This window comes from Oxyura jamaicensis, chromosome 10 (genome assembly GCF_011077185.1).
Source record: "Oxyura jamaicensis isolate SHBP4307 breed ruddy duck chromosome 10, BPBGC_Ojam_1.0, whole genome shotgun sequence".
In the NCBI taxonomy this organism is placed as follows: Eukaryota; Metazoa; Chordata; class Aves; order Anseriformes; family Anatidae; genus Oxyura; species Oxyura jamaicensis.
The window spans coordinates 19,203,121-19,219,738 of record NC_048902.1 but is presented as its reverse complement, the minus strand read 5'-3'; the positions used below and the strand labels follow the sequence as shown (position 1 = coordinate 19,219,738).

Genomic DNA, 16,618 nt, shown 5'->3' with positions numbered 1-16,618 from the left:
ACCATTTTAATGAGTAAACATTCTATGCTGAAAATCAGTTCCATTAGCTTAGGGGGATCAGCCACACTGAAAACCTGATGCATCGATATCATACCAGCCTTTACAGGAGTGCCCAAACATGTACGTTATTTGGTACAGGTCATTTTATTATCTGGTCTTTTTCTTATCCTAAAGAAAAACAGTAGAGGCAGACCACTCGAGATTTTTTTAGTATGTTAAAGGTATTTTAATCTCAGTACATTTGTTATAATTCAGGTTGCTTTGATTCAGTAGAACAACAGCTACCTTGAACCCCTTTTGATTTTTAGATGTATGCTTACACACATATTGGAGCGTCCAGATGTCATACGGATACTGGGCAGGATATTATCCTGTCTTCTAACATCACGCTGATGATTAAAAACACGAAGTAAAGAGCAAACATAGTGAGCCCAAGTATTTTGTTCATTTTCCACCTACACGCAGCGATTGAGATGATCACAAATAGGAGCATCAGAAAAAGGAGAACAATTGCACAAAACAAACCATTGCTACTAACTGCAACTGGACTGAATCCGTTGAAGACTGAATAAAGAAACCAAGGAACTGGCAAACTGCAAGTAAAGGAAAAATAATTGAAATGAATGTTTGAAGATGGATTGTTTTCTGCATTATAAATAAGCAATTTTTCTAAAGTCTTACAGGGGAAAAACAATGCATGACTGCATTCAGTATAACTCAGCATGAATCTGATGATGTTGGCGTGGAAAAATTGCATTTGGCTAATACATGCACTATCATAATGCAATCCAAGAATCTAAAAGGGTTTTTAAAATAATAACTGTGAACTAAGTGTCTCTGCATGCTCTCATGAAAGAGTAAGTCCTGATGCGTTATTGATGAAAGATACAGGCACAGATCCAGTCTTGATGCTTTATTGATGAAAGAGGCACAGATACTGAGCCCTGATTGCATAAAATCTGAGTGCCTCTGAGTGACTGGATGAGTATCCTGCCTGTAAATCTTTGACATTAGCCAAAGATTAGTTGTATTTTGTCCTGAAAGATCAGTAATTTTTTGATTCAGAGTTTGGTGAGAATGGTAGTGCCATTTCAAGCCACATAATGTTATTTTAAGCTGTAGAACAATGGCCTAAACTATCTGCAAATTTAATATTCACTCTGCAGTAAGGTACAAAAACCTGTCTTTCCTGGCTTCATTAGGTTTTCAAAAAGTAAAAATGAATACGTGACACTGTCCAGCTGCACTTCATTTAGCTGTGCATAAAACAAAATTAACTAAAACCTTGCTGGGAATAAAAACAGCATATTTTGTATTTTGGAAAAAAAAAAAAAAAAAAAAAAGGCATATTTTAGCACTGAACTAATACTCACCCAACAGTGATATCGAAGATATTGCTGCCTACAGAGCTGGAAACAGCCATGTCACCTAAGCCTTTCCGTGCGACAATGACACTGGTGATAAGGTCAGGGATTGATGTTCCTGCTGCCAGTATGGTTAACCCCATAATTTCCTCCGATATTCCAATTGTTTCACCAACCTAATGGGACAGTAACAGAGTATGGCTGTTAGTTTTGGAAGGCAGAATTTAATTGCTCTGTTTGGCCTTCTAGGTTTTGTGCCATGCTTGAGTTAATATACTTCTCATTCCCTTAAGTATGGTAGCATTTTTCTGGTTCATAGGATGAAAAGTTACATTTTATAATGTGTGTTGATCTCCATTTTACTCTATGCTATAGATCACAGTGATCATCTGATCACACTGTTGCCAAGACCAAGGGAGTTAAAGTTAGTTACAGTGCAGCGTGATCCCCTGTCCTAAGTTTGTTTCTTCTGGATGTATTCTACCTTTCCTACTCCAAATTTAACGTTGGTAATGTATGATTCAAGGGCTTTGGGAAATGATGGTCTTTGGATTTATGGGTTGATCAACTATGCTTTGAATGTGCAATAGATCACTTAATACAAATTGAATCTACAAGATATAAAAATCTGTTTTCCAGAACAACGGGTGAATGGGAGCTGAGATAACTTAAGAGCCTTCAGAATCAGAACCTGTATTACCCTAGAATTTTAATTAAGTAAGGGATAATTTCGTTCTGCACAAATGCATTCATCAGTGAAAAGCAAGTATTAAGATAAATCTTGTTGGCACTTTTCCTTTCACTGATGCACAGATTCCCTTGGAAGCTCTTGAAAAAGAACTCTGTCAAATCAAAAAGAATGAAATTGAAAATTCCCTTTTGGATTTTGACAAATTTTCTACTGTTTTAATGGATGACTGCAGCCCTAATTCATCAGATAAAATGCCACAGAGACGCACAGTTCCTTATCTTTTCATCTACTTGTTTTGAAATGGTCTTGTTTGCAGACAGAAAATAAACCCCTCACCTGATGAGCCCACCACACCATAAGGTAAGAGAATACTGCAATCCAGATGATGGATCCAAAAAACGTGATGACAAAGAATTTCTTTGAATCCTGTTAAAAAACAAGTTTGAAAAGAAAAACACAGAGAAGTTTCAGAAAAGTTAACAATCCTCAATTAAAATTAATCACCTGAAGTACTTCACTGCAATCAAATGTTTTAATGTGGACCCTGGTCTCTGTATTTATTGGTTGTTTTTGACTTTTTTTTTTCTGTCAACTTGATTAGATGACTGATAGTTGCTAGTCACTTGTGGGTTATTAAATTAAGTATCTGGAACTATGCTGTGCTGTATCCGGGGCTCCTGTCCCACTCTCTGTAGCATTAGCAGCAATTCAAGTATACAAAGACTCTTGACAGAAAAATAGAACTGAGGGCTCTTGCTGAGAGGAAATCTGTAGTTTGGTTAATGAATCCAGCAGCAGAAGCATGATAGATTCTTACCGGGTTTCTAACATCAGGCATAGTGCTCCAGAGAGGGAAGACAATGGGAAAGAGGAAAAGGTAAATTGCTTGTTTTTTCCTAGTTTCTGGCCATTCAAGAGATAATGGCTCATCGTTTTCTTCATCGTCTGTGCTGTCGTCATCACTGTCATCCTCGCTCTCAGAGCTGCTGTCTTCTGAGTTATCGCTGTCTGAAGAGGGCTGTAGGTTGGGGGGGAAAAAAAAAGCCAATATGCTTTCACGCTACCAAGGAGCTATGCAGCATTTATCCACCATAGCCTTGCTATGGCAGAGATCACGTTTGTAATGTGGCTGAGGGCAACCACAGCCCACGTCCTGTTATTGTGGGACAATATCCAGGGATAGCCCATCTTGGAGGAGTTGCCTCTGACAAGGACTTGTGATTATGTTAACTATTTTGTGTAAATCAGCTAGAATGAGGCAGGATTCTGGCACAAGTGGAACATTTACTGTCTGTCTTTGAAAACCTTTCCTCATCAGAACAGCCCAATTTCCTCAATTGAAAGGCAGGATTAGGGAAACAAAACATGCTGATGTACACAATACAGGCAGTTACTGATCTTGCCTTATCTTGAGTAGCCCTCTGACCTCAGAGGAGTCAACTGAGGAGAAAATGCTGTATAGGAGCAGTTGGTGTCATGTTTTAGACCTGATTTGTCTTTGGTCCTAAGCCTAAATGTATAAACCAACTACTTGCTATACCTCATCACTGCAGTCTATTTATAGTTGCTAATTATGGGAAATGCATCGGTTTGTATCCCAAAAACTCTAAAGAGAGAGAGGAAGGAAAATGCCTACGTAAAGCTTGGTCTGGACTGAGCTCTTATTGCTTATGATCCTTCTCAAAATACCTGCCCATCCTGCGGTGCGTCTGCCTTCTGTTTGTCTTTGCTCGGTTCAGAGTCGCTGGCAGGAGTCACCTGAACAGTCTTCGGTAACTGTGCCTGCTTGTCCTCTTCTGCTAAAGGTGATAAGGAGGAGTAACATTTTCAGTCATGGTAGGATCAGGTGGTCACCTCCTGTGTTAGCAGGTGGGCTTGTGTTTACTACAAAAATGTGTGGTATTTCATGTTCAGCCTAGTCTGGTGGCTTACGCTTTCTGTTTTCTCTGTCTACTGTGAATTGACATTTGTAAAAGCAGGGCAGAATCTGGCCAACCTGGTACAGAAAATCATAGGAGCATCAACACAGTGCTCTGAAACTGCTGCACAAGGTGCATGTATAACAACAAGGAAATGCTAATTATCTGATCTCCGTCTGAACAGCGTTTATTGGTTTCAGTCTGGATTCTAAAACTTTATCAGAGCCATCCTTACAAGCCAGAAAAATGTAAAGCTTTGTTTCCCCTTTTCTCTATTAGAGCATGGCATTCTCTGGGGAACTGATGCTCTCTGATGCTTCTGAGAAATGGCTGTTATGTGCTATCAGACTTCAGTCCCTGATCATTTCGTACATATTCAAATACCAATAGAAAAGTGCTGACACACAAGGAAATAAATGCAACATCCTCTGTGCTGTTCCTTTCTTGACCTGCAAAGCCAAGAGGAATGCAGAAACCACAAAGAGCAGCGCAGAAATGTGGATCACACGCAGCAGAGGTGAGGAGGAGGGCCCGACTCTGACTCGTGTGCTCCAATGGAGTTGATGTGGTGCTGATAACTTGCACCAAGAATTTAATTGTTTTGTTTCTTTTCTTGTTTGTTCTTGTTCACATGGCATGATGCCCAGTGTTGTTAGGTCCACAGGTGACTCTGGCATTGCAGCAGTGAGCTTCTGGAGGTGGACCTTGCACAAAAAATTTTTGCTTATTTTTCTACATACCCAGCCTTGCTACCAGTGCGGATCCATATTGTAGCATAGGCCAGCTCTTGCCTAATCAGCTCAGAAAGCTTCTGCATCAGTAGTGAAATAGAAAAAGCAAGAACTATCTGAAGTCAGGATGCACAGACCCTTAGAACTGCCTTAGGCAAAGTCAGCATGGCTTTTCTCTGTGGAAGAGTATTTTGTGCTTTTCTGCAAGCGTGCCATATTTGCAGGCTAAAATGAAAGTACTTTGTTTTAAAGAACACCTCATTTGCGGGGTCTACCAAAAATCAGCAGCACACCCAAATGCTGCCTGCAATTGTCTGATTTCCCCTCTTCTACCCTTCTGGTTGCAGTTTCCACAGCATCCTCACAGCATTTTCTGTTTGGATCCTACCTCCCTAGCCACTCCTCTGGGGATGGCTTTTATTGTCCACTGTTAGTGTACATCAATTGATTTCTGCTGCATTATTACAGCAGCCACCTGTGATCAGTAATAAAATCTGTCATACCGTAGAGTTTCTTTGCCAGCCCTTGGGTGTTGAGCTCTGGGAATATGTGGGATTACAGTGCAACAAGGTAAGCAGCACTGACCTTTCTTGCACTCACCTTCTGATTTTGATCCTTGCCCAGCCAGAGTCTCTACCTTGGCCTTGGCTATGTTGCTCAGGATGTCAACCCTATCTTTAAATTTTGCTGTGAACAAGAAAGACGGATTTGTCAGCAGCTGACAACTATGCAAGTCCCTCTTTACCTGCCTCCCCACCACCACCATACCCTTATTCTTGCCTTGTTCCTCAAAGCTGTTTTGCAGTCAACATTGAATTTGAGTTTTCATTCTAGCTGTGCCCCTAAGGTTTTGGCTGCTGCTAGTTGATTGTAACTGTTTTATTTAAATGCTTAGTACTACAGTAATTATGCCAGAGATTTGATATGTAACTAATACACTCAAAAGAGGATCTAGAGGGAAGATGAAATTCTTTTGAGTTCAGTAATACAGGGGATATCTGCACTTCTCAGAGAGCAAATGCAGGGGGAGCAGGAGGAGTTTCAATGCAATATAATGTTGTTCCCAAAGGGCTGATGACTTTGTTCAGCCTAGATTATGTACAGGCTAAAAATGACACCTTCCTTCTGCCATGTGGCTGTTGAAGAGGCTTTACTGTGCTGCTTGCAGCCTGGCAACCCGATGGTAAGGGAAAAGAAAATTCTTTTATGTTCCAGTTATTTGGAAAAATGCTATTTCAAAGTTTATGCGAACGTCTCCCCTGTCAGAGAGACACTTGGAACTTGAACCTGAGATCCTGGTATCCAGTTTCAACATGGCCCAGGCTGTCCTGCAGAGGACTGACTACCCAAGAGATCATTTTCACCAGAGCAGTGTCCAGTCCTGTGTTTCTGGAACTGCTGAGGACTTTTTCTATTAAAAAGAATGCTCTGCTCAGCTGAGCTGCTTTATTACTGTTTTACAGAAAACTCTGAAGCTGTCTTTTTCCATAGTTAGATGTTGCATTCAAATGTCTTAATTCCTACTCTCATTGAAAATGAGCAAGTCACCAGCTCAGAGAAAAGCCTCACTTTGCTCTAAGTTTGATCCTCTGCTGAGCTGCCTAACCCTGTGACTAAGCTGAGGGTCACAGAGTTTGTACACGGATAGGCACAAGAAGTTATGCCTGGCTTGTGGGGGGTCTGCAAATTAATTTCCTCTGAAAGTTTTATCACGCTGAGTTAATCTACTGTACTGTTGACCGTGCGACCAGAATGTGGTGTTGTCACTTACCTCAAGGGCATGGCCCTGTCATTTTATTCATCACCATGATACTGAGTTAATAGAAGTAGCAGGTCCAAGCCATGCAGGAAGATCTACGGTTCTGAGTTGAACCTCATGAAAACCAGTGGATTTTGGAAATGTGTCCAGTAACTGTAACTGACATTGAGGCCTCTAGGGATGGGTGCTATTCTGGTGTGAGTCCCTGACAGAAACACTTTTCACCAGCTTGGATTTCCAACAGAAATTGGAATGGCTGGAGAGAGGTGAATGACTGAGCTCCTTTGAAAGGCTGGCTGGGACCAAGGAGCCCAGCTCTCCGCTTCCATCCTCTGTTAAAACATAACAGAGGGAATACGAAGTGTTTTGCTTCATTCCCACTCTCAGCTGTTGCTAAGCACAAGCTATGAGAGGCAACGAAGAGGTGACCTTCTGCTCCCAGTCTCCTCTAACCACTGGAAAACACCTTCTCTGTTCAGCTTCTCCCAGAAGCTGTCACAACAGCTTCTGTCAGCAGGGTCAGGGCGGTCAGGCCCAGCCTGAAAGCGATTACATAAATTCAAGCTTCTGGCTCCCTGCCCTCACCTGGGCCGCAGGCTGTGAGCACCGACCTGAGCAGAGCCTGTGAAAGCATTCCTCTGTCAGGATAAACAGCTTAAGTCCAGGGCACTATCCAGTTCGTGTGAGATCAGCCTCATTTAAAAAGGTGTTAATTCCTCTGACACACTTTCTGTGCAGGGTGTACTGAGATTGGAGGAAGAGTTGGCTATAAGCTGGCCAGATCTGCAGGTCAGCATGGGGAGGAAGGATATCTGTCAGCTCAGCCCCTGCTAGCGCTGCGGATTAGCCCAGCTCTGCCGAGCAGGCAGCGTGCTTGCTGTTTCAGCAGCCAGGGACCTCAGCCCGCTGGTGCAGCCACAGGTCCTGTCATGGCCAAGCACTCTTGAGGGCACTGCCAGCATTCATGGTGCTGTGGTGTGTGCCAGGCTGCCCTCTCAAGGGCCAGGGCAGTCCCTGGGCGTGATTTCCTCACCGGGGAGGCGCTGTCTGGGTGCTATCAGCTTCCAGGAGCTGGTGTATAGGGGGATCTTTCTTCAGGCTCCATCAGATTCATGCTGTGTGCTCCAAAGTCCACTCAGCTGCTGCTGCACTGGTGGGTCTCCAGACGTCTTTTGGTGCTGCTTTTTAAGCGTTTGCTCTGCTGGTAACTCTGTCACCTGGTCCAAGAGCCTGTCATACAAGGCATGCCTACGTCCATGAGCCCTGAGATGGCCTCCAGGCCGGTTTCTGCCCTATGGATTGGCAGCACCCAGCCTGCCCTTGGGGTTGTAGCTGGGATTCTTCTTTGAATTTGGTTCTTGTATTTAATTCTTTGGCTCTAATACTTAATCCAACAGAACTAACTTACACTGTGGTTAGTGGGGAGGATTTTTTCTTTAAAATTTGGCATGAATCTGGGGGATTCTGCTGTCCTAAACGTGCAAGTAAAACAATATTTTTAATCTCATGATTCTTTTTGGCCCTTTGTATCATGTTTCTCCCTCTTAAAACAAGTGATTTAATGCTAAAGAAGCAAGGAAAAACTGTAGCTGCCTTCAGTTTCTGAGCTCAACTCTGGCCTGCAACACTGCCTGCTGCTTTATTCTAGTCTAATTTCCAAAACTATTAGCTCTTTAAGTGGGACATACTGAGAGTTAGGCAGCTCTAACAACATTGTTGAATCCTTTGCCTTCATTCAAAAGTAAAAGCAGGTTTCTGTCATCATCTCTGTTTGACTGTAGTGTGTAAAGAATAATCTGATAGTACGGCTGGAGGTTCAGAAATCAGAGTCCCTCCATGTTTCCAAAATCCTTGTTCCCTTTTGTTCCTCAACAGTTCCCTCTGGTGTCTAGCCAGGAGATCTTGAAAAGAACTCAAGCTCTGCTTCTGCACACTTTCAGAGAAAGTAAGGAAAAGACCAAAGTGGCTAGAAATTACTAATTTTAAAAGTGGCACTTTTCAAATATAAACTGTCAAAAATATAGTTCAGAATGCAATGTAAATGTTAAAACTTCTAATGCAAAGCACCTGATCTTCTGTAGGGAGAGAAAAGGATTTAAATAATGATCCTTTCCTAATACAAAAAGAAATGACAAACATTCCAAACTTAATCCATTGATCAAATGAGAAATTCTGTTTCACAAGGGGTGTTGCATTAGGAACGGTAAAACAAAGTTTGTGTTTCTACTTAATTCTAAGTCCTCTGCCTCTGGACGTTGGTTTTGGAGGCCCAGTGCTGTCAGTTTAACACCATTTTTTATTCTTGCTGCCCTGAAACAGCTTCTGTGCTACCCAAGTAAAATGCAACTGCAGCATAAGGAAGGAAGCCCTGGAGATCCTACCTGCAGTAGGTTAAGTTAGGAACTGCTGAGAAATAGTTGGCAACCTTTTTGTTTTGTAGAGTGTTCTTTACCCCAGCCTCTAAGTGCTGACGCTACAGGCTTTGGCAAGAAGGAACAAGGACCCTTGAGGATAGATAGATTGCTTTGGGATCATCTTTTATACTGGAACTTAATTAGAGAAATGTGTCTGGTACAGACTGTTCTGTACGTGCTGCAAGGAAAAGAACTTTATGGGTGATCAATGGGAACCAGGCACCCAGCTGTCCTGAGAGTACCGAAGGGCTGCAGTAATATTAACCCAAAGGCTGTGCTTGCAGTCGTGAAACACCTTGGCAGGGCCAAATCCTTTCCAGAATCATCCTGGGGGAGTCACTTCATCTTTTTGGCTAAGATCCTGAAGGCGCTTAGGTGGCTCAGTTTATTCAGAAATGATTCTTTTTCTCTGGATTACCTTTTCTTTAGGTATGAATTTACCGGATCAAGGAGTGTCTCCTCCAAGATACACAGTGCCTGGGACACTGGGAGCTTGATTTTGAGCGTTGTACTGCTGTAATATCAGTAACTTTCTTTATCATTACCTTTTCTAAGGAGCTGTCTCTGTTTCAGCAGTGTTGAGTGAACAGGCATGCACCTGGGGCAGAGGTTAACTTGGTGGCATTATAATAGCAGAGTCTTAAGGAAAAACAGTCTTTTGGAGAGACTGTAGCCCATCCTCGCTGTTGTGATGAGAGTTGCTTAGGTACATAAGGTCACGCTACCATCTAGTGGCTGCAAGCACACAGAGAAAGTAATTCAAAGCCTGCCTAGCTGAAAGGAGAGTGGAAGTTTTCTTTCAGAGGGAAGATCTAAACCACCCCCTAGTCCCAGTTATTCAGTCTTCACAAGTCACGGTACTGCAGCCGTTGAAAAGCCTGGCTTTTCAAAGAAAAGCTGGCTGGGACAGTGCTGTAGCACTCTCCTTGGTCTGGGCTAACACTTTTGGGTCCCTGCAACTCCTGCTGAGGTCCGAGGGTTTCACCGAGCTGAGGACACCAGCCCCAAGCAGAAAGCCAAATGTGTGCAGGCCTGGGGCCACACAAAGGCATGTAGAGGTGCAGGAAAGTTAAGGTGTTGGAGGGTCTCTGAGTGGCAGCAGTCCCTCAGGTCTGGCACTTTCTGATGTTAAATCAAATGGCATGTCCTCTCATAAGTTTTTGGTTTTATCCCTGTGCTGTTCACTCCACCTTTTGCAGGGAGCAGGATGGGGGGCAGTACAGCAAACCCTGATGAGTCTGGCTCTTGCTAGGCAATGATTAGTAATTTGATAGGTGCCTTCACTACAACCTGTCAAAGCGGCAACTTTTCTGTCTTGTCCTTATAAAGCCTCCTTTGTTCCCTCTGTCAGTTCATGCTGCTGCAATTTTGATCTGGAGAGTCCTTTTTGTAACCTCACTGATAGACACGAGAGACATTTATCTGCTTAGCTTCAATCTCTCTTTGAATGGACAGCAGATAATCTCTTTAGAACAAGTAGGGCAGGGGAGGGGCAAGGCATGTGCTGAGCTAGGAAAGAAAACCTAAACATGCCTTTTTTAACATTCTTTAGCATTTCGTGTTAAATGAACCTCTACCCTCTGTTTGGATTAAAGTTGATACAGGGCAGCATGGTTAAGATTTGTGTACAAAGACTCTGTCTGGAGATGTGGTTCCTCTGCACCCTGGGCAGTTTAAAAGGTGTCTCTTAATCCTGAGCTGATCAGCCCTTGGGCCGTGGGCAGTTGGCCCACTGCCTGCAAAGTGCTGTGGGCAGAATCATAGAATGGTTTGGGTTAGAAAGGCCCTTAGAGATCATCTGGTTCCGTCCTTCCAAGGGCAGGGATACCTTTCTCTTCACCTTTGGTCAAACACTGGAACAGTCTTCCTAAAGAGGTGGTTGATACGCTGTGCCTGTTCTAGAGACATGACTGCTTGGGGTGTACTGGGAAATATGATGAGACAAAAAGTAGTAGCCTCCAGTTAATTTCACTGTTTTATGTTCAGTGGTGCTGCCTTCCACCAGCAAAAGACATGCCCCCAAGTTAAACTGCTCTGTGATTAGGTCCCTCAGATGAGGAGCACTCACTCACCTCCTGCCAGGGGGTCCAGGGTGTGGATCATGAGTTGGAAGATGGTGCTGCGCATTTGAGAGTTGTGCAGGGAGGCTGAGCTGCTGCCTCGCTGTAAGGCCGATGTAGGCTACGGAAAGGTACAACGCAGCAGTCAATAGCAGTTTCCTCCTCAAAACATCTTAACTCTTGGTTTTGCTCTGTGCAGGGGATGCATTTATGCAGAAGCTGATCTCCCAACCCTAGGAACAGTAGGAACCCTTCAGTACTTGCTGTGGGGAAGGACAGATGCTATCAGCCTCTGCTCTGGGAGCCCAGGAGGAAAATCAGCCACAAAACCAGGTCAGAAAAGTTATGCTCTGAATTCCTCTATGCCTGTTTTATCCTGTTTAAAGTGTAGAACTAATAGCACTCTGCTAGTCAAATCCACCTGGGCAACCTGAGATGTCTTGTATTTTTTTTAAAAAATTCCTTTGAGGACACGACTCAGTCAGGTGTTCTCTAAATTAATTAAGCTGAGGATACTGTGCCAAACCTGGCTGGTTCTTTGCATCAAGTAGGATTTGGTCCAGGTTTTTTGATTCTGAAAATGACACCTTTATTCACAACCTGACACGGGGAGGGGTTCAAAATATGGCTTCCTTTCTGAGCTAAGTTGCCTAGACCTACCTGCAGCTTCTTCCCGTCTGCTGGCTTCTTTGTTCCATCGTCTGCAACTGCTGCACTGCTTTTCTGCATGCAAACAAGAACAGGAAGGATTGAATGCCATTACTGCTTCACCTGCTCTTACAGGATCTAATGATAGCTCTTCAGCCCAGTGTCTGTGAGAAAGTGGGAAGGCTAATACAAATGGCTATGGATGCTACTGAAAGAGCCAAAGCCATGTGCTCCCCTTATAGCCACGTGGCCACTGAGAGAGGCAGGATTCTGCCTACAGCTCCTCGGTGAGGATGCGGGTATCCAGAGATGGGCCCAAATGGCCTCTACCTTCTGATTCCTGGAGATGCACACAGCCCCAGACTTCATCCCCAAACACTTATATCCTGACTCAGTTTCCAGCTGAGGCAGACTGAAGGTGCAAAGGGGTGTCTTTTTCCCATGATCAGCATTACCTTCCGTATAAGTAATTAATTTTCCCCAAGGGTTACCCCCAGCAGCTCCATGTCATGCTACTATATGCTAGTGTGAATTCTCTGTAAACTTAAAGTACAAGAGTTTGTTTCCTTGAGTCTGAAGGGCTGGGCTCAATGTGTGATAATCCATGATACGCAGTGATGCATGTGTATAGCTGCAGGATTTTGCATATGCATCCCACTGGGATATAACACATGAGCTCTCTGGACTTCCAGCCACAAACCCTGGCCAAAAGCCAGACCAGAAGGAGGAAAGAAAGGCACTTTCCCTGTTCTGCACACCTTCAGCTATCCTCACCCCTCTTCCTTCCATTCCTTTAATTATATGAAGGGAGTGTCAAGACCAGAAGTGACAAAACACGCTTGAGCGCCAGTGGTGTGCATGTGACGGGTAAACCACGGCAACGCCAGAGGACAGTTTGAAATCTATAGCAGTCTCTGCTCCACAGCTGGCAGTAGCACCGGTGAAGAGGACAAAGATGCAGGGGGAATAGACAGAGGAGAAGTGTACAGGCAGACTCAAGGGAGTCTGTTCTGTTTGAGTGTGCACTTTGTCAAGGAGATGCAGATTTTCATTGTGGTTTATGATAGAATGAATTATTTCCAGCTTGCCCTTTGAACAATAAGGACACCAACCTTCCGTATATGCTCTGCTGATGCTGCCTGCACAGCATTTAGCTTCTTGTTCAGCTCCTGCTTCACCCATTGTTCTAGGTGCACGTTGTGTTTCATAGTGAACACATATGTGGCATAGGCAGTCAGTAAAAGGAGGCTTTCCCACCAATCAATGACACTGTCTAGGAAAAACAGGATGAGCATCAGTAAGTCTACAATGTAGAATGAGATGTCTCTAAATAAAGGCCACCATGTCAGGTGTAGTATCTCCCTTGAGAAGAGGGCACAGGTGCCAATGACAAAGAGGATATTAAACACTGCTGAGCCCACAATGGTACCGATGCCCACATTGCTGTGTGAGATGAAGACACCTATGAGGGAGGTGAAGAGTTCTGGTGCTGATCCACCTGCTGCCATGAAGGTGGCTCCAGCCACATCTTCAGAGATCTGCAACTTCTCTGTGATCACTCCCAAAGCAGGGACAAAATACTCATCACACACTATGGCCAAGGCCACAAATACATACATCATGCCAAAGATGTGAAGTACAACCCACCCTTGCCTGCGTTCTTCCACACTGAATAGGTCCTGGGGATATTCTCCTTTGGACTCGTATGCTGGCTTTTCATCTGGGTAGCTTTCACTGACATTTTCTCGCTGTGGTGTTGTGCCCACTGATGTAGTGACGGGCACAGTTGGCTCAGGATCCACATATACACAGTGCCTTATTTTGGGTGCTGCTGTGACATTGCCTGTTGTGACAGTTTTGTTGCTAGAGACATCCCTGGAGGTCACTTTCACAGGGTCCTTGGATTGGGGTGCTGTGTGCAGTGCTGGAAGGGCAGAGGGGCTGAACTGGAGCTGGTAGACAGAGAGGAGCAACACTACGGCAAGCAAGAAAAAGATTCGGTTCTGTTGTAGCCGCCTTCTCCGTGGTAAATGCATTTCCTAAAGGTTCAGAAATCAGGTCTGTGTCCAGAAGCCACTGAAGACTTCTCTTGATCAGCAACTTGCACTTATATCCACCATTGGAGCTGCTAACTGATCTTAAGCATCAGGAGTGAAATTGCATGACACAGTGTAGAATCCTGCAAAAGAAGGTCTAGTGTGAAAAATAAAGTACTGCAACCTCCTATCATATAGGTAACATCATCTCGGTGCGTGCTTTTCTATTTTTCAATAAAGAGAAATGGACCTAAACAAGTAAAGTCAGACCTAAATTCAAGTTTCTACCTTTTTATTTTTTTACTGCTGGAGGCTATGCTGATTAATAATCATAGGTCTAGCTTAATAAAGGCAGGAATTGTCCGAGATAGTCCAATCTGAGCTGAATTCTGATCCACTCAATGCTCACATCCAGGAGCTACTAAGGTTTGTGTTTTCATTGGAGTCCATTAGTTATTCTGCAATATTAATAATCAGGCTAGCGTTCTGCAGGAGGGAGGATATGGCTTCTGTCAAGGAGCCTACTTGTACTCTAAACTGCTAGAAAAGAGGCTCTGAAGACAAACCCATGCTGTTAAAACCTCCCTCAAAACAGACCAGTTATACACCTAAGTAACCTCAACAGGTGGATAAAACTGCTTGATAGTTCCCAACTATGCCGCTCTGTGGCTCTCCAGCCTTGACTCCCCCAGAATACAAACCAAGCAAATGGTGAGCTTTTTACTCCCAGTTTGAGAAAAGCAAAAGGAAGGCTTAGTTCTAGTAATACTTGGGGTGCTGAGCATCCATTTGTTTCTATGACTACATCTTTTCAAGCCGTTCTGTAGAAGACAGAACTGGCAAAGTAGAACTGTAATCATACCTCTTATTAGGGGATAATTAGCATATCTTGCATAATTATTTGTACAGCATTTTGAAAGAGATACAAATGATAAATGCCAGAGTGACAGAGCCTACATCTGTGACAGTATGGAGACAGTTACTAGGGGCTGGACAGAATTTACCCTTCAGCACTGCTTGGATGCTTTACCTTAGAATATCACTCTTCATGGATTCTCTTTCCCCTAAGTGGGAATGTTATGTTATTCTTGAGCTGGATGTGAATCACAGTTTTGTAAGCCATTCTCAGATAAGCTCTTCATGCAAGTTAGCACACACTTACCCTCTTGCATAACACCCAGTGAAGTAATCAGCCTAAATTTCTTGCAAGACAGGCATTATTATCTTCTTTTAAATAGTTGGGAGGATCACTAAGGCAACAGTAATAGAGGGTCATGGGAGTACCTAGATAAATAGATGGTATAAGCTTTGCTTTTGATATGCAAAAAGTACACGAACATGCATATGGCAGAACTGAATAATGCAATACTTACCACAAATTGCACATTAACAGAGAATAACCCTTGCTAATAAAAATAAAAGAGTGAAAAGAAAGACACACAGGAACAGAAGACATGTGAACACATCCCCCTATTTAAATGCTCAGCTTTACTTTTCTCCAGAATAAGCTGCTTGAAAGACCTTTTGCAAGAACTATAACCAAAGCTAGGATGAACAGTTACAAGCTCTCCAGCCTTTCAGCAATACTTGACCATCAGCCCCTTTGTTTCCTCTAGTTTTTTAACTTCAGCACTTCCTTTCCAGAGAATATTGTGTCTTACAAGACAGCTCCTGGTCAGCTCCTTTCTCACTGGTTGGACTGTCTCAGTCAAAAGAGATCTCAAGCAATCATGCAAACCTCCACAGCTTACCTTACAAAGATGCTGTCCAAAAGGATGAGAAATACCAATGGTTGAATGTAGTGCTGGAAACTTCTTTGATATTTAACAGCTGTTTGGGAGATGCTGGTGCAGAGAGAGGCAGATGAAAATGATCCCATTTTCACTATGCCTCTGCTAGCAGAGTTCTAATACAAGAGAGGGTCAGTTGTGAAGGACATATTACTGAAGGAATAGCCAATCCAGTTTAATACCTGCAACCCTAAGAAGATTATACAGTATTGTATAGATTTGAGTCTATCTCTGAAGCCAATACCTTTGTCTGCTACTACAGATTATTGTCAGTATGAGGGCAGGAGATTATTTCCATTAAAAACTACAATATAAAAGCACCAACTCTGAGACACCTACCATCAACTACAGAAGAGAGCAGCCCACTGCTGGGGTAAATCACCTTGCTTCTTTGTGTGGTGCAGTGGTCACTTCAACTCACTTCAACAGAGGAACTACAAAATTCTGAATTGATAACTTTAAAACCAACAGTTGTCTGAATGGAAGTGGTAAACTCAAGCTTTGCAGCCGAGCTCACCGACACCCCTTGTCCTTACTCCCATGTTTACTGAGGTGGGAGAAGGAGGTCCCTCAGCCAACTGGGATGCTTTTTCATAACCTGTTCTCGATGTACAGCTGTCTTTGTTGAGCATTGCAGTACTTTTCCAGAGTACTGGCATTAAACTAGATTGCTTCAGCTTTACTGATAATACTGTTCTTCCCATTTGTGTAAGATGTAGGTGAGAATGATGCAGGTCGGCCACTTTATGCGTATCAGAAATCAGGCGCCTTACTGGGCTCCTGCTGACCACTTTTCTATGGCTATTACTTTTCCCGTGGTTATTTTCTCCTCTGATGCACTTCTGTGAGGAAGAATTAATGTTTATTGGAAAACTCTTACAGAGTTCAGGCTTTTCCCTTTCTCAGAGATAGCCTCTCTGTCCTGTTGGGTTTCGCATATGCTCATGGACCTTCCCCAGACACCAGCAAGAAAACAGCAAGACCAGCACACTTTTTTTTTTTTTTTTTTTTTTTTTGATACGAGTGTGCTTCCACACAGACAAGGAGCCTGATTTCTTCCTCAGACCAAGCTGCAAAAACCTCAACCAGGCACCAAGGCCTCACAATTTGGTACCTCAAATACCTCACGTGGCCTTACAGTTTGATACCTCAAATACCTCACTTTGTTCTATGCGCTGAATTAATTCGCCTGTTTTCTGAGAGGGA

General features: G+C 43.4%; 1 protein-coding gene across 1 annotated transcript; it reads right to left on the bottom strand.

Moving 5' to 3' along the window:
* Positions 1–240: 240 nt before the first annotated feature.
* SLC24A1 (solute carrier family 24 member 1) lies at positions 241–15,828 on the bottom strand. The gene is made up of 12 exons (XM_035335597.1): positions 15,752–15,828; positions 15,374–15,528; positions 14,785–14,906; positions 12,699–13,765; positions 11,599–11,661; positions 10,951–11,059; positions 5,306–5,392; positions 3,745–3,854; positions 2,873–3,073; positions 2,392–2,481; positions 1,374–1,540; positions 241–593 (listed from the first exon to the last, which is right to left on the bottom strand). Exons 4-12 carry the CDS (start codon positions 13,620–13,622, stop codon positions 344–346), a joined length of 2,001 nt encoding a protein of 666 aa, XP_035191488.1. The 5' UTR covers positions 13,623–13,765; positions 14,785–14,906; positions 15,374–15,528; positions 15,752–15,828; the 3' UTR covers positions 241–343.
* Between the last annotated feature and the right edge of the window lie 790 nt (positions 15,829–16,618).